The sequence below is a fragment of the Lethenteron reissneri genome, chromosome 36 (assembly GCF_015708825.2).
Source record: "Lethenteron reissneri isolate LAM-NWPU_2019-01 chromosome 36, ASM1570882v1, whole genome shotgun sequence".
Classification (NCBI taxonomy): Eukaryota; Metazoa; Chordata; class Hyperoartia; order Petromyzontiformes; family Petromyzontidae; genus Lethenteron; species Lethenteron reissneri.
Window position 1 is genome coordinate 3,706,774 of NC_083814.1, and position 21,693 is coordinate 3,728,466.

Sequence of the window (21,693 nt, forward strand, 5' to 3'; positions counted from 1 at the left end):
TGTTGTTCAATTCTCGTTCTGTTAAATGAAAAAATGGGGCACACACGGGGGGAGTCAAGGGGTAAAGATTCATTTGTTGAAATTGTTGCAGCCGGGACGGCTGCGAGCTATGCGGGGGGGAGTGATGTAGGGATGTTGGAGAGAGGGCCGTTATGCATGGCAGCCTATGGGAAAGAAACACAGTGGGCGGGGCTACGTGTGTGCACAGGGAGATGCCCTCTGCGACGTCCGAGCCAGACACCCTGGGGGGGGGCTGGTTCGGCGTTACGATCCCCCGGGGCCCCACCCCTCAAGGAGGGTTGGGTATAAAAAGGGGTCGTTATATGGGCTTAGTTAGTTATGTTATAGTTAAGCTAAGAAGTCGGAAGACGTCGTAGCTAGAGCCCTGGACTCCCCCTGATCGCCGCCCTTATCAGGGCCCCACGGGATCAGGCTCGAGCCAGTGGCGTGGTCCCGCGAACCAGAGCCAGTGCTCTGGGACTCCGGGTACCGAGCCCGATTACCAGTGTCGGGCCAGACAGCCTCCCCTAGCTCTTAGTGGAGGACTCAGGGGATAGGCTATGGATAGCTAGGGGTATTCCCTGAGTTATACGGGTGAGGGGGCCGCTACCCCCTCTAGTGCTGTCCTGTACTGGCAACTTGTTAAATAAATATACGTGTGCCTCAACTCCGTTGTCAAGCGTCCTCGACGGGCACTTCACAAACATGATTTCTTGTCAAAGGTTTCAGTTTGGTGTTTTAACATCTTGCACCATCAGAGTATTAGAGCTCGGAGTAAGCATTTACACCATTGGAACCTCCTTTTCCAGTAGCAAAATATGATAATTGTTTTTTTACCCTTTTATCTGGCAACAAAACTGACACCTTTTTTACAAGGAGTCATGTTTGCATTCACCACAATACCCCGAGCTCTCATACTCTGATGGTGCATTGTCTTTGAGTTGTGCGCCTTTTGGCGTCATCTGGTCCAAACACCATGTGAGACTAGACTCTAAGGAAAGCTGTCTCGGGTGTGGGCCAATCAATTTCAAGGACAGTGCATATATTATCAGAGTTGCGTTTTTGTTTGCATTCCGATTGCAGGTATTGTGGTCAATGCAAACATGACTCCTTGTAAAAAAGGTGTCAGTTTTGTTGCCAGATAAAAGGGTAAAAAAACAATTATCATATTTTGCTACTGGCAAAGGAGGTTCCAATTGTGATCTTAACACCTGTTTTGTTGCCAGAAAAAAATGGGAAAACCTATTCTCAGTAAATGTTCCGTTATTTGTTGGTTATCCGAGATTTTCTTTAATTCAACAGTGCTACTCCGCGATGTCGAAACGCAGCGAGGACGATTGCACCGAAACCCTGAACGCTCGTATGCACCATAGTGCATCATGTACAGCTCGTCGAGATGAGTCGAGATGATCGCCGACCATCAACAGACTAAAAATGACTGCATCACGGAGATTATGCGAGAGCCGGGGTACCGCCATAAGGTTCACGTGACAAACGGATGGGGTTCTTTTAACTCACAGAACCTGAATATAGCAACAGTTATTGCAGAACCAATATTGTACGTGACGACTGCGACCATCAACTCACCACACTTGAGAACCAGATTTATTCACAGGCGGCTGCCCTGTTCCAAACTCAAGGACCTCTATAGAGTCAGCTCAGTGCACTGACCTTGAGCCAACGGCGGCAATAAATGTATGAGCTATAAAATGGTTGATAAAACTGCTTGGCTAACAATATACACTCTCTGTTTAAATATCCAGTGCTGCTCCACTGAGGTGGGATCTTTTCACAATTCACACCCACCTTGGTCACAGTTGGTGCCCGTCCATCCACGAGCACACTGACAGGAATAGGCATTATCCAGGTTCTGGCACGTCCCATTGTTTTTACAAGGTTTGCTTAGACATTCATTGATATCTGTACAAAACATAGAGAAATGATAAATACTGCATTTATGATATATTTATATTGAGGCATGTTTAAAAGAACTCGATTCACGAGGAAAATGTATCAAGATATACAGTATTATTTTCAATAATATACTGCACAATAATTGCATGTTATGGAATAACGAATAATCATACTTTTTTAAAACATTGGAACACTACTCTGAAAAAATATATTTTATGATACTGCATTAGCAGTGGGATACACGTACAATTAACAAAAACACCCAACACACTCGTCAATAACAACATAAATTAAGAAGAATTGTCTTGCATTCCTTCCACTAATTTAGTGTGAGCACAGAAGGGGTGGGTGGAGGAGGGAGGGGGCTGCATGTTCTAATGCAAAATAGCTGCACATTTTTTTGGAACGAAATTGCAATTCAAATAATGAAACCCGAATAATTTGGCTGTTGTGTTTGGTCGTGTTGTTACAGACGTGAATGGTTATATATGAATCATGTTCAGTGGACTATATTCATTGTCGAGCACAATTGGGCTCTGTGATTTGTGAAAGATGCCTTTGTGTCTCAAGGTTTGACATATTATGTGCTACGTTACGTGAATGTATTTTCCAGAATGTAAAATGTGCATGCCGCATTTGTAGGTTTATTTAATTATTCAGTCCAGTGCAATAATATTTGTAAATATTGTTGATTTATTATGATTTTTTAATGTATTTACGAGAAATATAATTCACATATAAGGGTAAATGTTCAAAATGAACAGCTCAATAACGCAGACAAAGTGTAGGCGTTTGCCTACGAGGCGGCTTTATTTGGTCAAATAGCAACAGCTGAGAATTGAAGAATCAATTGCCTTTCAAAAATGTTTGTATAGTATTGGGCGGTTTTGTAAATATTGACATGAAAATAAGTGAGCTAATGGAATTGACCGTAAAAATGCATTCATTGAATACATTCCATAAGAGCTGTGAAACCTGCTTTATCCAACACGTAATGCAGTTTACAGTAGCGCACTCACATACCTACACATCCGTGAATGTTAGTGGAGTTCACTTCAAACCCGGGGAAGCAAGAACAAACATAGCTTCCAACAGTGTTGACACAGTCTTGTTCACACCGTTGAGGCAGTGTCTCACATTCATTGATGTCTACAGAATAAGTGAAAAACAATGAGGGAGCATTTACATATAAAATCAAAGTAATAATGGCACACGAGTTTTATACACATTTGAATATCACTTTCTCAGGTCAACTGAGGTAGTGATTTTAAAAATGTATTATAAAGCAAAGAAACAATAGCAAAATAGTAAAGACAACATAAGCAAAGTGGGTTAACTTAGTAAAACATATTACAAGCTATCTGACTTGCAAAATCATTGAAGTTGGACATTTTTGAAACTTTTTCTTGTTTGCTAGGGTATTGGATACAATTAGACATGTAAAGCAACGTGTTATGACATCGGTTTAAACAGTTATCTTTCTGTTTTGTTAATACGTATTCATCCAGACAGCTGTCAAACATTCGAGGTTACTTAAATACTATAGCCCTACATGGTTGGGCAAAAGCTCATTTATGTTCAACAACCACAACAAGAGTCAACATGTATGGCATTGAACATTGCTCTCTGTTTTGTAAGAGATGTTAAACTTAATGATCTCTTGCACTCCTGGCATTTCATAACAGTGGTTGTCCTGCTTTCCGCCAATCATGGAATGTTTTCAGTTTTCATGTGAGCCATGTGGCTCTTAACTCGGGTTCAACCGCAGCAAACAAAAACATGAACAAGAAACATCTCAAAGTGACTACACGCAGCATAAAAATCCAGGAAAAAATTGCAACGTCTTCCAGAAAAAACAGCGTATTTCAACGCTGTGTGCAAAAATCCCAGTGGGATGCAAGTCAAACAAAAACAACCATAAGATAATTTAGATTAAAGTTATCAGGCTAACTCTGTACTACAACAAACAAACATGGCTAAACCAAAACGTTTTCAAAATCACCAAAATAAAGCTATAAAAACAATGTAACAGTGATCATAGGAACTGTGATTCAAATTTAACAATAAACGATATACATAACATGTACGACCAACTTTGCAGCCATAGCTTGCTGCATGAGTCACTCCATAACAGCAGGAGTATCAGTAGCAGTATCAACAATTTTCAATACACCTTTAAAGATCAGCACATACTTTGCAGCGGTCATCCAGAACGATACATTTGATTTCAGGCCATATTGAATAGCAGTGGCAGCTAGGGGTGTACAACTCCTCTAGAGCAGTTTTGAGTGAAGATCTCACAGGTAGTGATCCAAGTTGCAGTTTATTGGCGATAGCATTCCAGACCCTGGGGGCATCAATAGAAAAGGCCCTTCCTCCAGTATTTGTACAGCAATAAGGAATGTGAAGCTGGTAAATGAGCGAAGACCTTAGGTCACATTTGTTATTCGAAACAGTGAGGAGATCCAGCAGATAGTCTGCTGATTTGTTTTGTAATATGAAGACCCCACACCTGCAGACCCCCACCTCCAATCAGCATGGTTGACTATGTATGGTGCGAAAGAAGTTCAACATACGCTGTACATATATACAAGACGGATACCACCTTGCACTTATTTGAGTAGGAGGTGAAACCAATACTTTTGCTGTATATATTTAACTACCAATTCGGGGTCCTTTTCAATTCGTGAGGACATTGCAAAAACAAATTAACTTTGTATGATGCGAAGACATGTGTGTGCCACAAAGACAAATTCAGGTCGGAATACAGTTAACCGCGACAAAGTATCATTGTAAATGGATTGGCATCTCCTGTCTGCTATGCTGGTCAGCCCTGAAATGTATTGCTCATGCTGCTGCTGGTGAAAGGGCATACACGAGAGGAAGCACTAGAAAACACTCTCAAGTATATTTGGCCTACTCTTCCATGCCGGCTCGACATTTTAGAAGTTATGGGAGTACCCACACTTTAACTCCACCACATGTGACCTGCTGATCGACTAACTGTGGTTTATCCATTTATACTGCTGGATGGACAGGGGTGGGGATACTTCATAAACTTGTCCTAACGTTTAGACTGCTGTGCCAGGAGATTGAATCGGGAATACATTCGACGCGATAAAAAAAATTGCCTTGAAATGTGTGGTTCTGGAATTTAACATGTTTAGGTTTACAGTCGTTTTATGGAGGATGAACGAAAATGGGGATGTTTGGATTGCCCCACGGATTACAAGGATTTACAGATTATTTGGATTTTCGCTGTATATTTTATGTTTGTGTGTAACTTTTCTGATTATTTTATATCATGTTCAATATAGAGCTGGCATTTTTACAGTCTTGTTAATTTTCCGAAAAAAAATCACGATATTTTTTCATTCGAATTCTCTTTTTAAAAACATTATCCACGTCCCCCTTACATTCTGGTGAATTCTTAACTGGTGAACTAAACTTAAAATATCTGTGCTAAACACACCAGTATAAGATTGCAGGCTCTTTATCACGTACAGCCATGTGTACAGATATGTTGATATTAAACTAAAAAAAATTACCAGGTAAGGCCCACTGAGCTATTTAGCTCTTCTTCAGAAGCGACCTGGCGACAAATCATGTGTACATTTAGAGCAGCCAAATACTCGAAACGCATGTTTCTAAATACAGAGGAAAAAACCGGAGGACCCCGTGAAAAATCCATGCGACCACAGGGAGAATATGGAAACTCCATATATACAGGCCTCAGGGTTGGGATCGAACCCACGACCTCCTCTAAACCAGGCAAGGGAGATAACATATCGCCACTGTGGCACACCTCATATAAAACAGTGTTTCAATGGCTTCACTAGGCTTTACAAAACGTTCACAAAAGGTCACGTAATAGCATTTCCTCGTGCAATATTTACCGAAGCAGTTGGGTTGACCTTCATGTAGTTCGTATCCTGTATTGCATTGGCAGGTGGAGTTTTTTGTGCTGGGATCAATGAAGCACATTCCATTGGTGCAAGGCAGAGAACAGGGTGTATTAGCTGCAGTAAAAATGAAACAAGAATACATACACAATTAAACATTTACATCATACAAGTCTATAAATCATATTTTACCTATAAGGTTAACTTCATGAAGCAAAATGAAATGTAAAATTTGTTTGTACCAGACAGTATTCACATTAGGCTTCCTAGCATTACTTTTATTTGACATTCCCATTGTTGTACCCTTCTACTTTTGTACGATGTACTGGAAACAAGCTATAGGGCCCGAGTAATGTACCTATTATGGCTATTATTCATTCTGCTACTTTTGGTGGAGTGAGGGCCATTTCATGAGAAAATTTTCTGTCATTCCACCATTTGAAATTCATGTATGATGGATACTTTACAGAAATGCACCTATATCTGCAACTAACGCATGCCAAAATTGCAGAATGATCCAAAGTGGGCTCGGTTAGGTTGGGGTAATGGTGGAAGCAATTATGGCATGACGTTTCTGCTTCTATGTGTAAACTCTGCATCGTTGTGTGGAATGATGTAATTCTCACTCCGTGAATTTGGCTTAAGAATGTAACGCTGAGAGAGCTTTTGCGAAGCCCATTCCGTACAAATTCGAGTGCAACTGTCGCTATATAAAGTGATATAATTATTCCGTGGAATATGGATAGCTAGATTATTATATAAAGGCGTGTGATGTAATGGTGGATGAAAAAATTGTGCAGTAACCTGGAGTAGTTGTTGTGGAAGAAATCTTCGTAGTCGGAGATGTGATTGGTGTTGTTGACAATGGAGACGTTGTTGCTGCTGTTGAGAAAGATTCAGTGCTCGAAGTTGTCGATTCTGAGGTAATGGTGGATGTGAAAATAGTTGTAGTGTCTGACGTAGGTGTTGTCGAAGAGAACGGTTCTGTTGGCGATGTGAATGTTGTCGATAAAGGAGATGTTGCTACTGATGTTGACACCGTTACTCTACTGGAAGTTGTTGCATTCGCTGATGTAAATTGTGTTGTTGACAATGGAGATGTTGCTGCTGGTGTTGAGCCAGATTCAGTATTTGAAGTTGTTGATTCTGAGGAAATGGTGGACGAAGAAATAGTTATAGTGTTTGATGTAGGTGTTGTGGAAGAAAACATTGTAATAGGAGATGTGAATGGTCTTGTTGACAATGCAGAAGTTGCTGCTACTGTTGAGATAGATTCAATGTTGGAAGTTGATTCTGAGGTTATGGTGGATTGGGAAATAGTTGTGTCTGACATAGGTGTTGTCGAAGAAAACGGTGCTGTTGATGATGTGAATGACGTTGTTGACAATGGAGATGTTGTTCCTGATGTTGACACCATTACTATACTGGAAGTTGTTGCAGTCGCTGATGTAAATGGTGTTGTTGATAGTGGAGGAGTTGCTGCTGCTGTTGAACCAGATTCAGTGCTTGAAGTTAACGATTCTGAGGTAATGGTGGATGTGAAAATAGTTGTAGTGTCTGACGTAGGTGTTGTCGAAGAATACGATTCTGTTGGCGATGTGAATGATGTTGTTGACAATGGAGAAGTTGCACCTGATGTTGACATCGTTTCTATATTGGAAGTTCTTGCAGTCGCCGATGTGAAAGGAGATGTTGCAGCTGTTGAAATCGTTTCAGTACGTGAAGTTGTCGATTCTGAGGTAATGGTGGATGGAGACGTAGTTGTGGTGTCTGACATAGGTGTTGTGGAAGAAAACGTTGTAGTTGGAGATGTGAATGGTGTTGTTGACAATGGAGACGTTGCTGCTGTTGAGACAGATTCAGTGCTTGAAGTTGTCGATTCTGAGGTAATGGTGGATGGAGAAATAGTTATAGCGTCTGAAATAGCTCTTGTCGAAGAAAACGGTGATGTTGGTGATGTGAATGATGTTGTTGACAATGGAGAAGTTGCACCTGATGTTGACATCGTTTCTATATTGGAAGTTCTTGCAGCCGCCGATGTGAAAGGTGTTGTTGACAATGGAGATGTTGCGGCTGTTGAAATCGTTTCAATACTTGAAGTTGTTGCTTCTGAGGTAATGGTGGATGTGGAAATCGTTGCAGTGTCTGCCGTAGGTGTTGTCGAAGAAAACGGTGCTGTTGGTGATGTTATTGATGTTGTCGACAATGGAGATGTCGCTCCTGATGTTGCCACTGTTAGTATACTGGAAGTTGTTGTAGTCGCTGATGTAAATGGTGTTGTTGACAATGGAAAACTTGCTGCTGCTGTTGAGACAGTTTCAGTTCTTGAAGTTGTCGATTCTGAGGTATTGGTGGATGGAGAAATAGTTGCAGTGTCCGACATAGATGTTGTGGAAGAAAACGTTGTAGTAGGAGACATGAATGGTGTTGTTGACGATGGAGACGTTGTTGCTGCTGTTGAGACAGATTCAGTGCTCAAAGTTGTCGATTCTGAGGCAATGGTGAATCGAGAAATAGTTGTAATGTCTGACATAGGTGTTGTGGAAGAAAAAGTTATAGTCGGAGATGTGAATGGTGTTGTTGACAATGGATACGTTGTTGCTGTTGTTGAGACAGATTCCGTGCTTGAAGCTGTCGATTCTGAAGTAATGGTGGATGGAGAAATAGTTGTAGTGTCTGACATAGGTGTTTTGGAAGACAACGTTGTAGTCGGAGATGTGAATGGTGTTGTTGCAAATGCAGACGTAGTTGCTGCTGTCGAGACAGATTCACTGCTCAAAGTTGTCGATTCTGAGTTCATGGTGGATGGTGAAATAGTTGTAGTATCTGACGTTGGTGTTGTGGAAGAAAACGTTGTAGTCGGAGATGTGAATGGTGTTGTTGACAATGGAGTTGTTGCTGCTGCTGTTGAGACAGATTCAGTGCTTGAAGTTGTCGATTCTGAGGTAATGGTGGATGAAAAAATAGTTGTAATGTCTGAAATAGCTGTTGTCGAAGAAATCGGTGATGTTGGTGATGTGAATGATGTTGTTGACAATGGAGAAGTTGCACCTGATGTTGACATCGTTTCTATATTGGAAGTTCTTGCAGTCGCTGATGTGAAACGTGTTGTTGACAATGGATAACTTGCTGTTGCTGTTGAAACAGTTTCAGTGCTTGAAGTTGTCGATTCTGAGGTAATGGTGGATGGGGAAATAGGTGTAGTGTCTGACATAGGTGTTGTGGAAGAATAAGTTGTAGTCGGAGATGTGAATGGTGTTGTTGACAATGGAGATGTTGATGCTGCTGTTGAGACAGATTCAGTGCTTGAAGTTGTCGATTCTGAGGTAATGGTGGATGAAAAAATAGTTGTAATGTCTGAAATAGCTGTTGTCGAAGAAATCGGTGATGTTGGTGATGTGAATGATGTTGTTGACAATGGAGAAGTTGCACCTGATGTTGACATCGTTTCTATATTGGAAGTTCTTGCAGTCGCTGATGGGAAAGGTGTTGTTGACAATGGAGATGTTGTGGCTGTTGAAATCGTTTCAGTACTTGAAGTTGTTGCTTCTGAGGTAATGGTAGTTGTGGAAATCATTGCAGTGTCTACCGTAGGTGTTGTCGAAGAAAACGGTGCTGTTGGTGATGTTATTGATGTTGTCGACAATGGAGATGTCACTCCTGATGTTGCCACTGTTATTAGACTGGAAGTTTTTGCAGTTGCTGATGTAAATTTTGTTGTTGACAATGGAGAACTTGTTGCTGCTGTTGAGACAGATTCAGTGTCCAAAGTTGTCGATTCTGAGGTCATGGTGGATGGAGAAATAGTTGTAGTGTCTGACATAGGTGTTGTGGAAGAAAACGTTGTCGTCGAAGATGTGAATGGTGTTGTTGACAATGCAGACGTTGTTGCTACTGTTGAGACAGATTCAGTGCTCAAAGTTGTCAATTCTGAGGCAATGGTGAATGGAGAAATAGTTGTGATGTCTGACATAGGTGTTGTGGAAGAAAAAGTTGTAGTCGGAGATGTGAATGGTGTTGTTGACAATGGAGACGTTGTTGTTGTTGTTGAGACAGATTCAGTGCTTGAAGTTGTCGATTCTGAAGTAATGATGGATGGAGAAATAGTTGGAGTGTTTGAAATAGCTGTTGTCGAAGAAAACGGTGATGTTGGTGATGTGAATGATGTTGTTGACAATGGAGAAGTTGCACCTGATGTTGACATCGTTTCTATATTGGAAGTTATTGCAGTCGCTGATGTGAAACGTGTTGTTGACAATGGAGAACTTGCTGCTGTTGAAATCGTGTTAGTACTTGAAGTTGTTGCTTCTGAGGTAATGGTGGATGTGGAAATCGTTGCAGTGTAGGCCGTAGGTGTTGTCGAATAAAACGGTGCTGTTGGTGATGTTATTGATGTTGTCGACAATGGAGATGTCGCTCCTGATGTTGCAACCGTTAGTATACTGGAAGTTGTTGCAGTCGCTGATGTAAATGGTGTTGTTGACAATGGAGATGTTGTTGCTGCAGTTGAGACAGATCCAGTGCTCGAAGTTGTTGATTCTGAGATAATGGTGGATGGGGAAATAGTTGTAGTGTCTGAAATTGTTGTTGTGAAAGAAATCGGTGATGTTGGTGATGTGAATGATGTTGTTGACAATGGAGATGTCGCTCCTGATGTTGCCACTGTTATTAGACTGGAAGTTGTTGCAGTTGCTGATGTAAATTGTGTTGTTGACAATGGAGAACTTGTTGCTGCTGTTGAGACAGATTCAGTGTTCAAAGTTGTCGATTCTGAGGTCATGGTGGATGGAGAAATAGTTGTAGTGTCTGACATAGGTGTTGTGGAAGAAAACGTTGTCGTCGAAGATGTGAATGGTGTTGTTGACAATGCAGACGTTGTTGCTACTGTTGAGACAGATTCAGTGTTCAAAGTTGTCGATTCTGAGGTCATGGTGGATGGAGAAATAGTTGTAGTATCTGACGTTGGTGTTGTGGAAGAAAACGTTGTAGTCGGAGATGTGAATGGTGTTGTTGACAATGGAGATGTTTCGGCTGCTGTTGAGACAGATTCAGTGCTTGAAGTTGTCGATTCTGAGGTAATGGTGGATGAAAAAATAGTTGTAGTGCCTGAAATAGCTGTTGTCGAAGAAATCGGTGATGTTGGTGATGTGAATAATGTTGTTAACAATGGAGAAGTTGCACCTGATGATGACATCGTTTCTATATTGGAAGTTCTTGCAGTCGCTGATGTGAAACGTGTTGTTGACAATGGAGATGTTGCGGCTGTTGAAATCGTGTTAGTACTTGAAGTTGTTGCTTCTGAGGTAATGGTGGATGTGGAAATCGTTGCAGTGTCTGCCGTAGGTGTCGTCGAATAAAACGGTGCTGTTGGTGATGTTATTGATGTTGTCGACAATGGAGATGTCGCTCCTGATGTTGCAACCGTTAGTATACTGGAAGTTGTTGCAGTCGCTGATGTAAATGGTGTTGTTGACAATGGAGACGTTGTTGCTGCAGTTGAGACAGATCCAGTGCTCGAAGTTGTCGATTCTGAGATAATGGTGGATGGAGAAATAGTTGTAGTGTCTGAAATTGTTGTTGTGAAAGAAATCGGTGATGTTGGTGATGTGAATGATGTTGTTGACAATGGAGATGTCGCTCCTGATGTTGCCACTGTTATTAGACTGGAAGTTGTTGCTGATGTAAATTTAGTTGTTGACAATGGAGAACTTGTTGCTGCTGTTGAGACAGATTCAGTGTCCAAAGTTGTCGATTCTGAGGTCATGGTGGATGGAGAAATAGTTGTAGTGTCTGACATAGGTGTTGTGGAAGAAAACGTTGTCGTCGAAGATGTGAATGGTGTTGTTGACAATGCAGACGTTGTTGCTACTGTTGAGACAGATTCAGTGTTCAAAGTTGTCGATTCTGAGGTCATGGTGGATGGAGAAATAGTTGTAGTATCTGACGTTGGTGTTGTGGAAGAAAACGTTGTAGTCGGAGATGTGAATGGTGTTATTGACAATAGAGACGTTGTTGCTGCTGTTGAGACAGATTCAGTGCTCAAAGTTGTCAATTCTGAGGCAATGGTGAATGGAGAACTAGTTGTGATGTCTGACAAAGGTGTTGTGGAAGAAAAAGTTGTAGTCGGAGATGTGAATGGTGTTGTTGACAATGCAGACGTTGTTGCTACTGTTGAGACAGATTCAGTGTTCAAAGTTGTCGATTCTGAGGTCATGGTGGATGGAGAAATAGTTGTAGTATCTGACGTTGGTGTTGTGGAAGAAAACGTTGTAGTCGGAGATGTGAATGGTGTTATTGACAATAGAGACGTTGTTGCTGCTGTTGAGACAGATTCAGTGCTCAAAGTTGTCAATTCTGAGGCAATGGTGAATGGAGAAATAGTTGTGATGTCTGACATAGGTGTTGTGGAAGAAAAAGTTGTAGTCGGAGATGTGAATGGTGTTGTTGACAATGGAGACGTTGTTGTTGTTGTTGAGACAGATTCAGTGCTTGAAGTTGTCGATTCTGAAGTAATGATGGATGGAGAAATAGTTGGAGTGTTTGAAATAGCTGTTGTCGAAGAAAACGGTGATGTTGGTGATGTGAATGATGTTGTTGACAATGGAGAAGTTGCACCTGATGTTGACATCGTTTCTATATTGGAAGTTCTTGCAGTCGCTGATGGGAAAGGTGTTGTTGACAATGGAGATGTTGTGGCTGTTGAAATCGTTTCAGTACTTGAAGTTGTTGCTTCTGAGGTAATGGTAGTTGTGGAAATCATTGCAGTGTCTACCGTAGGTGTTGTCGAAGAAAACGGTGCTGTTGGTGATGTTATTGATGTTGTCGACAATGGAGATGTCACTCCTGATGTTGCCACTGTTATTAGACTGGAAGTTTTTGCAGTTGCTGATGTAAATTTTGTTGTTGACAATGGAGAACTTGTTGCTGCTGTTGAGACAGATTCAGTGTCCAAAGTTGTCGATTCTGAGGTCATGGTGGATGGAGAAATAGTTGTAGTGTCTGACATAGGTGTTGTGGAAGAAAACGTTGTCGTCGAAGATGTGAATGGTGTTGTTGACAATGCAGACGTTGTTGCTACTGTTGAGACAGATTCAGTGCTCAAAGTTGTCAATTCTGAGGCAATGGTGAATGGAGAAATAGTTGTGATGTCTGACATAGGTGTTGTGGAAGAAAAAGTTGTAGTCGGAGATGTGAATGGTGTTGTTGACAATGGAGACGTTGTTGTTGTTGTTGTTGAGACAGATTCAGTGCTTGAAGTTGTCGATTCTGAAGTAATGATGGATGGAGAAATAGTTGGAGTGTTTGAAATAGCTGTTGTCGAAGAAAACGGTGATGTTGGTGATGTGAATGATGTTGTTGACAATGGAGAAGTTGCACCTGATGTTGACATCGTTTCTATATTGGAAGTTCTTGCAGTCGCTGATGGGAAAGGTGTTGTTGACAATGGAGATGTTGTGGCTGTTGAAATCGTTTCAGTACTTGAAGTTGTTGCTTCTGAGGTAATGGTAGTTGTGGAAATCATTGCAGTGTCTACCGTAGGTGTTGTCGAAGAAAACGGTGCTGTTGGTGATGTTATTGATGTTGTCGACAATGGAGATGTCACTCCTGATGTTGCCACTGTTATTAGACTGGAGGTTTTTGCAGTTGCTGATGTAAATTTTGTTGTTGACAATGGAGAACTTGTTGCTGCTGTTGAGACAGATTCATTGTCCAAAGTTGTCGATTCTGAGGTCATGGTGGATGGAGAAATAGTTGTAGTGTCTGACATAGGTGTTGTGGAAGAAAACGTTGTCGTCGAAGATGTGAATGGTGTTGTTGACAATAGGGACGTTGTTGCTGCTGTTGAGACAGATTCAGTGCTCAAAGTTGTCAATTCTGAGGCAATGGTGAATGGAGAAATAGTTGTGATGTCTGACATAGGTGTTGTGGAAGAAAAAGTTGTAGTCGGAGATGTGAATGGTGTTGTTGACAATGGAGACGTTGTTGTTGTTGTTGAGACAGATTCAGTGCTTGAAGTTGTCGATTCTGAAGTAATGATGGATGGAGAAATAGTTGGAGTGTTTGAAATAGCTGTTGTCGAAGAAAACGGTGATGTTGGTGATGTGAATGATGTTGTTGACAATGGAGAAGTTGCACCTGATGTTGACATCGTTTCTATATTGGAAGTTATTGCAGTCGCTGATGTGAAACGTGTTGTTGACAATGGAGAACTTGCTGCTGTTGAAATCGTGTTAGTACTTGAAGTTGTTGCTTCTGAGGTAATGGTGGATGTGGAAATCGTTGCAGTGTCGGCCGTAGGTGTTGTCGAATAAAACGGTGCTGTTGGTGATGTTATTGATGTTGTCGACAATGGAGATGTCGCTCCTGATGTTGCAACCGTTAGTATACTGGAAGTTGTTGCAGTCGCTGATGTAAATGGTGTTGTTGACAATGGAGACGTTGTTGCTGCAGTTGAGACAGATTCAGTGTCCAAAGTTGTCGATTCTGAGGTAATGGTGGATGAAAAAATAGTTGTAGTGTCTGAAATTGTTGTTGTGAAAGAAATCGGTGATGTTGGTGATGTGAATGATGTTGTTGACAATGGAGATGTCGCTCCTGATGTTGCCACTGTTATTAGACTGGAAGTTGTTGCAGTTGCTGATGTAAATTTAGTTGTTGACAATGGAGAACTTGTTGCTGCTGTTGAGACAGATTCAGTGTCCAAAGTTGTCGATTCTGAGGTCATGGTGGATGGAGAAATAGTTGTAGTGTCTGACATAGGTGTTGTGGAAGAAAACGTTGTCGTCGAAGATGTGAATGGTGTTGTTGACAATGCAGACGTTGTTGCTACTGTTGAGACAGATTCAGTGTTCAAAGTTGTCGATTCTGAGGTCATGGTGGATGGAGAAATAGTTGTAGTGTCTGAAATAGCTGTTGTCGAAGAAATCGGTGATGTTGGTGATGTGAAAAATGTTGTTAACAATGGAGAAGTTGCACCTGATGTTGACATCGTTTCTATATTGGAAGTTCTTGCAGTCGCTGATGTGAAAGGTGTTGTTGACAATGGAGATGTTGCGGCTGTTGAAATCGTGTTAGTACTTGAAGTTGTTGCTTCTGAGGTAATGGTGGATGTGGAAATCGTTGCAGTGTCTGCCGTAGGTGTCGTCGAATAAAACGGTGCTGTTGGTGATGTTATTGATGTTGTCGACAATGGAGATGTCGCTCCTGATGTTGCAACCGTTAGTATACTGGAAGTTGTTGCAGTCGCTGATGTAAATGGTGATGTTGACAATGGAGACGTTGTTGCTGCAGTTGAGACAGATCCAGTGCTCGAAGTTGTCGATTCTGAGATAATGGTGGATGGAGAAATAGTTGTAGTGTCTGAAATTGTTGTTGTGAAAGAAATCGGTGATGTTGGTGATGTGAATGATGTTGTTGACAATGGAGATGTCGCTCCTGATGTTGCCACTGTTATTAGACTGGAAGTTGTTGCAGTTGCTGATGTAAATTTAGTTGTTGACAATGGAGAACTTGTTGCTGCTGTTGAGACAGATTCAGTGTCCAAAGTTGTCGATTCTGAGGTCATGGTGGATGGAGAAATAGTTGTAGTGTCTGACATAGGTGTTGTGGAAGAAAACGTTGTCGTCGAAGATGTGAATGGTGTTGTTGACAATGCAGACGTTGTTGCTACTGTTGAGACAGATTCAGTGTTCAAAGTTGTCGATTCTGAGGTCATGGTGGATGGAAAAATAGTTGTAGTATCTGACGTTGGTGTTGTGGAAGAAAACGTTGTAGTCGGAGATGTGAATGGTGTTATTGACAATAGAGACGTTGTTGCTGCTGTTGAGACAGATTCAGTGCTCAAAGTTGTCAATTCTGAGGCAATGGTGAATGGAGAAATAGTTCTGATGTCTGACATAGGTGTTGTGGAAGAAAAAGTTGTAGTCGGAGATGTGAATGGTGTTGTTGACAATGGAGACGTTGTTGTTGTTGTTGTTGAGACAGATTCAGTGCTTGAAGTTGTCGATTCTGAAGTAATGATGGATGGAGAAATAGTTGGAGTGTTTGAAATAGCTGTTGTCGAAGAAAACGGTGATGTTGGTGATGTGAATGATGTTGTTGACAATGGAGAAGTTGCACCTGATGTTGACATCGTTTCTATATTGGAAGTTATTGCAGTCGCTGATGTGAAACGTGTTGTTGACAATGGAGAACTTGCTGCTGTTGAAATCGTGTTAGTACTTGAAGTTGTTGCTTCTGAGGTAATGGTGGATGTGGAAATCGTTGCAGTGTCGGCCGTAGGTGTTGTCGAATAAAACGGTGCTGTTGGTGATGTTATTGATGTTGTCGACAATGGAGATGTCGCTCCTGATGTTGCAACCTTTAGTATACTGGAAGTTGTTGCAGTCGCTGATGTAAATGGTGTTGTTGACAATGGAGACGTTGTTGCTGCAGTTGAGACAGATCCAGTGCTCGAAGTTGTTGATTCTGAGATAATGGTGGATGGGGAAATAGTTGTAGTGTCTGAAATTGTTGTTGTGAAAGAAATCGGTGATGTTGGTGATGTGAATGATGTTGTTGACAATGGAGATGTCGCTCCTGATGTTGCCACTGTTATTAGACTGGAAGTTGTTGCAGTTGCTGATGTAAATTGTGTTGTTGACAATGGAGAACTTGTTGCTGCTGTTGAGACAGATTCAGTGTTCAAAGTTGTCGATTCTGAGGTCATGGTGGATGGAGAAATAGTTGTAGTGTCTGACATAGGTGTTGTGGAAGAAAACGTTGTCGTCGAAGATGTGAATGGTGTTGTTGACAATGCAGACGTTGTTGCTACTGTTGAGACAGATTCAGTGTTCAAAGTTGTCGATTCTGAGGTCATGGTGGATGGAGAAATAGTTGTAGTATCTGACGTTGGTGTTGTGGAAGAAAACGTTGTAGTCGGAGATGTGAATGGTGTTGTTGACAATGGAGATGTTGCTGCTGCTGTTGAGACAGATTCAGTGCTTGAAGTTGTCGATTCTGAGGTAATGGTGGATGAAAAAATAGTTGTAGTGTCTGAAATAGCTGTTGTCGAAGAAATCGGTGATGTTGGTGATGTGAATAATGTTGTTAACAATGGAGAAGTTGCACCTGATGTTGACATCGTTTCTATATTGGAAGTTCTTGCAGTCGCTGATGTGAAAGGTGTTGTTGACAATGGAGATGTTGCGGCTGTTGAAATCGTGTTAGTACTTGAAGTTGTTGCTTCTGAGGTAATGGTGGATGTGGAAATCTTTGCAGTGTCTGCCGTAGGTGTCGTCGAATAAAACGGTGCTGTTGGTGATGTTATTGATGTTGTCGACAATGGAGATGTCGCTCCTGATGTTGCAACCGTTAGTATACTGGAAGTTGTTGCAGTCGCTGATGTAAATGGTGTTGTTGACAATGGAGACGTTGTTGCTGCAGTTGAGACAGATCCAGTGCTCGAAGTTGTCGATTCTGAGGAAATGGTGGATCGAGAAATAGTTGTAGTGTCTGACATAGGTGTTGCCGAAGAAAACAGTGATGTTGATGATATGAATGATATTGTTGAGAATGGAGAAGTTGTTGCTGCTGTTGAGACAGATTCACTGCTTGAGGTTGTCGATTCTGAGGCAATTGTGGATGCGGAAATAGTTGCAGTGTCTGCCATAGGTGTTGTCGAAGAAAACGGTGATGTTGGTGATGTGGATGATGCTGTCGACAATGGAGATGTCGCTCCTGATGTTGCGACCGTTAGTATACTGGAAGTTGTTGCAGTCGCTGATGTAAATGGTGTTGTTGACAATGGGGAAGTTGCTGCTGCTGTTGAGACAGTTTCAGTGCTTGAAGTTGTCGATTCTGAGGTAATGGTGGATGGAGAAATAGTTGCAGTGTCTGCTGTAGGTGTTGTCGAAGAAAACGGTGATGTTGGTGATGTGGATGATGTTGTTGAAAATGGAGACGTTGTTGCTGCTGTTGAGACAGATTCAGTGCTCGAAGTTGTCGATTCTGAGGTAATGGTGGATGGAGAAATAGTTGTAGTGTCTGACATAGGTGTTGTCGAAGAAAACAGTGATGTTGGTGATGTGAATGATGTTGTTGAAAATGGAGACGTTGTTGCTGCTGTTGAGACAGATTCAGTGCTTGAAGTTGTCGATTCTGAGGTAATGGTGGATGGAGAAATAGTTGTGTTGTCTGACATAGGTGTTGTTGAAGAAAACGTTGTAGAAGGAGATGTGAATGATGTTGCTGACAATGGAGACGTTGTTGCTGCTGTTGAGACAGATTCAGTGCTCGAAGTTGTCGATTCTGAGGTAATGGTGGATGGAGAAATAGTTGTAGTGTCTGACATAGGTGTTGTCGAAGAAAACAGTGATGTTGGTGATGTGAATGATGTTGTTGAAAATGGAGACGTTGTTGCTGCTGTTGAGACAGATTCAGTGCTTGAAGTTGTCGATTCTGAGGTAATGGTGGATGGAGAAATAGTTGTGTTGTCTGACATAGGTGTTGTTGAAGAAAACGTTGTAGTAGGAGATGTGAATGATGTTGCTGACAATGGAGACGTTGTTGTTGCTGTTGAGACAGATTCAGTGCTTGAAGTTGTCGATTCTGAGGGAATGGTGGATGGAGAAATAGTTGTACTGTCTGAAATAGGTGTTGTGGAAGAAAACGGTGATGTTGGTGATGTCAATAATGTTGTTGACAATGGAGAATATGCACCTGATGTTGATATCGTTTCTATATTTGAAGTTTTTGCAGTCGTTGATGTGAAAGGTGTTGTTGACAATGGAGATGTTGCGGCTGTTGAAACTGTTTCAGTACTTGAAGTTGTTACTTCTGAGGTAACGGTGGATGTGGAAATCGTTGCAGTGTCTGTCGTAGGTGTTGTCGAAGAAAACGGTGATGTTGATGATGTAGATGATGCTGTCGACAATGGAGATGTCGCTCCTGATGTTGCAACCGTTAGTATACTGGAAGTTGTTGCAGTCACTGATGTAAATGGTGTTGTTGACAATGGGGAAGTTGCTGCTGCTGTTGAGACAGATTCAGTGCTTGAAGTTGTCGAGTCTGAGGTAATAGTGGATGGAGAAATAGTCGCAGTGTCTGCTGTAGGTGTTGTCGAAGAAAACGGTGATGTTGGTGATGTGGATGATGTTGTTGAAAATGGAGACGTTGTTGCTGCTGTTGAGACAGATTCAGTGCTCGAAGTTGTCGATTCTGAGGTAATGGTGGATGGAGAAATAGTTGCAGTATCTTCTGTCGGTGTTGTCGAAGAAAACGGTGATGTTTGTGATGTGGATGATGCTGTCGACAATGGAGATGTCGCTCCTGATGTTGCAACCGTTAGTATACTGGAAGTTGTTGCAGTCGCTGATGTAAATGGTGTTGTTGACAATGGGGAAGTTGCTGCTGCTGTTGAGACAGATTCAGTGCTTGAAGTTGTCGAGTCTGAGGTAATGGTGGATGGAGAAATAGTTGCAGTGTCTGCTGTAGGTGTTGTCGAAGAAAACGGTGATGTTGGTGATGTGGATGATGTTGTTGAAAATGGAGACGTTGTTGCTGCTGTTGAGACAGATTCAGTGCTCGAAGTTGTCGATTCTGAGGTAATGGTGGATGGAGAAATAGTTGCAGTATCTGCTGTCGGTGTTGTCGAAGAAAACGGTGATGTTTGTGATGTGGATGATGCTGTCGACAATGGAGATGTCGCTCCTGATGTTGCAACCGTTAGTATACTGGAAGTTGTTGCAGTCGCTGATGTAAATGGTGTTGTTGACAATGGGGAAGTTGCTGCTGCTGTTGAGACAATTTCAGTGCTTGAAGTTGTCGATTCTGAGGTAATGATGGATGTTGAAATAGTTGTAGTGTCTGACATAGGTGTTGTTGAAGAAAACGTTGTAGTCCGAGATGTGAATTCTGTTGACAATGGGGAAGTTGCTGCTGCTGTTGAGACAGATTCAGTGCTCGAAGTTGTCGATTCTGAGGTAATGGTGGATGGAGAAATAGTTGCAGTGTCTGCTGTCGGTGTTGTCGAAGAAAACGGTGATGTTGGTGATGTGGATGATGCTGTCGACAATGGAGATGTCGCTCCTGATGTTGCAACCGTTAGTATACTGGAAGTTGTTGCAGTCGCTGATGTAAATGGTGTTGTTGACAATGGGGAAGTTGCTGCTGCTGTTGAGACAATTTCAGTGCTTGAAGTTGTCGATTCTGAGGTAATGTTGGATGGTGAAATAGTTGTAGTGTCTGACATAGGTGTCGTGGAAGAAAACGTTGTAGTCCGAGATGTGAATTGTGTTGACAATGGAGATGTTGTTGCTGCTGTTGAGACAGATTCAGTGCTTGAAGTTGTCGAGTCTGAGGTAATAGTGGATAGAGAAATAGTTGCAGTGTCTGCTGTAGGTGTTGTCGAAGAAAACGGTGATGTTGGTGATGTGGATGATGTTGAAAATGGAGACGTTGTTGCTGCTGTTGAGACAGATTCAGTGCTCGAAGTTGTCAATTCTGAGGTAATGGTGGATGTAGAAATAGTTGCAGTGTCTGCTGTCGGTGTTGTCGAAGAAAACAGTGATGTTGGTGATGTGGATGATGCTGTCGACAAAGGAGATGTCGCTCCTGATGTTGCAACCGTTAGTATACTGGAAGTTGTTGCAGTCGCTGATGTAAATGGTGTTGTTGACAATGGGGAAGTTGCTGCTGCTGTTGAGACAATTTCAGTGCTTGAAGTTGTCGAATCTGAGGAAATGGTGGATGGAGAAATAGTTGTAGTGTCTGCCATACTTGTTGCCGAAGAAAACAGTGATGTTGGTGATGTGAATGATGTTGTTGAGAATGGAGAAGTTGTTGCTGCTGTTGAGACAGATTCAGTGCTTGAGGTTGTCGATTCTGAGGCAATTGTGGATGCGGAAATAGTTGCAGTGTCTGCCATAGGTGTTGTCGAAGAAAACAGTGATGTTGGTGATGTGGATGATGCTGTTGACAATGGAGATGTCGCTCCTGATGTTGCGACCGTTAGTATACTGGAAGTTGTTGCAGTCGCTGATGTAAATGGTGTTGTTGACAATGGGGAAGTTGCTGCTGCTGTTGAGACAGTTTCAGTGCTTGAAGTTGTCGATTCTGAGGTAATGGTGGATGGAGAAATAGTTGCAGTGTCTGCTGTAGGTGTTGTCGAAGAAAACGGTGATGTTGGTGATGTGGATGATGTTGTTGAAAATGGAGACGTTGTTGCTGCTGTTGAGACAGATTCAGTGCTTGAAGATGTCGATTCTGAGGTAATGATGGATGTTGAAATAGTTGTAGTGTCTGACATAGATGTTGTTGAAGAAAACGTTGTAGTCCGAGATGTGAATTCTGTTGACAATGGGGAAGTTGCTGCTGCTGTTGAGACAGATTCAGTGCTCGAAGTTGTCGATTCTGAGGTAATGGTGGATGGAGAAATAGTTGCAGTGTCTGAAATAGGTGTTGTGGAAGAAAACGGTGATGCTGGTGATGTCAATGATGTTGTTGACAATGGAGAATATGCACCTGATGTTGAAATCGTTTCTATATTTGAAGTTCTTGCAGTCGTTGATGTGAAAGGTGTTGTTGACAATGGAGATGTTGCGGCTGTTGAAACTGTTTCAGTACTTGAAGTTGTTGCTTCTGAGGTAACGGTGGATGTGGAAATCGTTGCAGTGTCTGTCGTAGGTGTTGTCGAAGAAAACGGTGATGTTGATGATGTAGATGATGCTGTCGACAATGGAGATGTCGCTCCTGATGTTGCAACCGTTAGTATACTGGAAGTTGTTGCAGTCACTGATGTAAATGGTGTTGTTGACAATGGGGAAGTTGCTGCTGCTGTTGAGACAGATTCAGTGCTTGAAGTTGTCGAGTCTGAGGTAATAGTGGATGGAGAAATAGT

At 41.9% G+C, this 21,693-nt stretch overlaps 2 protein-coding genes across 2 annotated transcripts in view; both read right to left on the reverse strand.

The window, feature by feature from the left end:
• Positions 1–14,755, reverse strand: part of LOC133351251 (mucin-2-like) — a 58,020-nt gene extending 43,265 nt beyond the window's left edge. Inside the window, exons 1-4 of the mRNA XM_061566346.1 lie at positions 6,621–14,755; positions 5,811–5,933; positions 2,938–3,063; positions 1,807–1,920 (exon numbers count right to left, since the gene is read on the reverse strand). Of these exons, the coding sequence (XP_061422330.1) occupies positions 1,807–1,920; positions 2,938–3,063; positions 5,811–5,933; positions 6,621–14,691 (8,434 nt within the window). The 5' untranslated portion in view covers positions 14,692–14,755. The remainder of the gene's footprint in view (positions 1–1,806; positions 1,921–2,937; positions 3,064–5,810; positions 5,934–6,620) is intronic.
• Positions 14,756–14,810: 55 nt separating this feature from the next.
• Positions 14,811–21,693, reverse strand: part of LOC133351252 (mucin-2-like) — a gene marked incomplete at its 5' end in the record, with an annotated part of 34,441 nt that continues 27,558 nt past the window's right edge. Inside the window, 3 exons of the mRNA XM_061566347.1 lie at positions 14,811–14,824; positions 15,081–16,023; positions 16,204–16,893. Coding sequence (XP_061422331.1) covers positions 14,811–14,824; positions 15,081–16,023; positions 16,204–16,893 — 1,647 coding nt within the window. The remainder of the gene's footprint in view (positions 14,825–15,080; positions 16,024–16,203; positions 16,894–21,693) is intronic.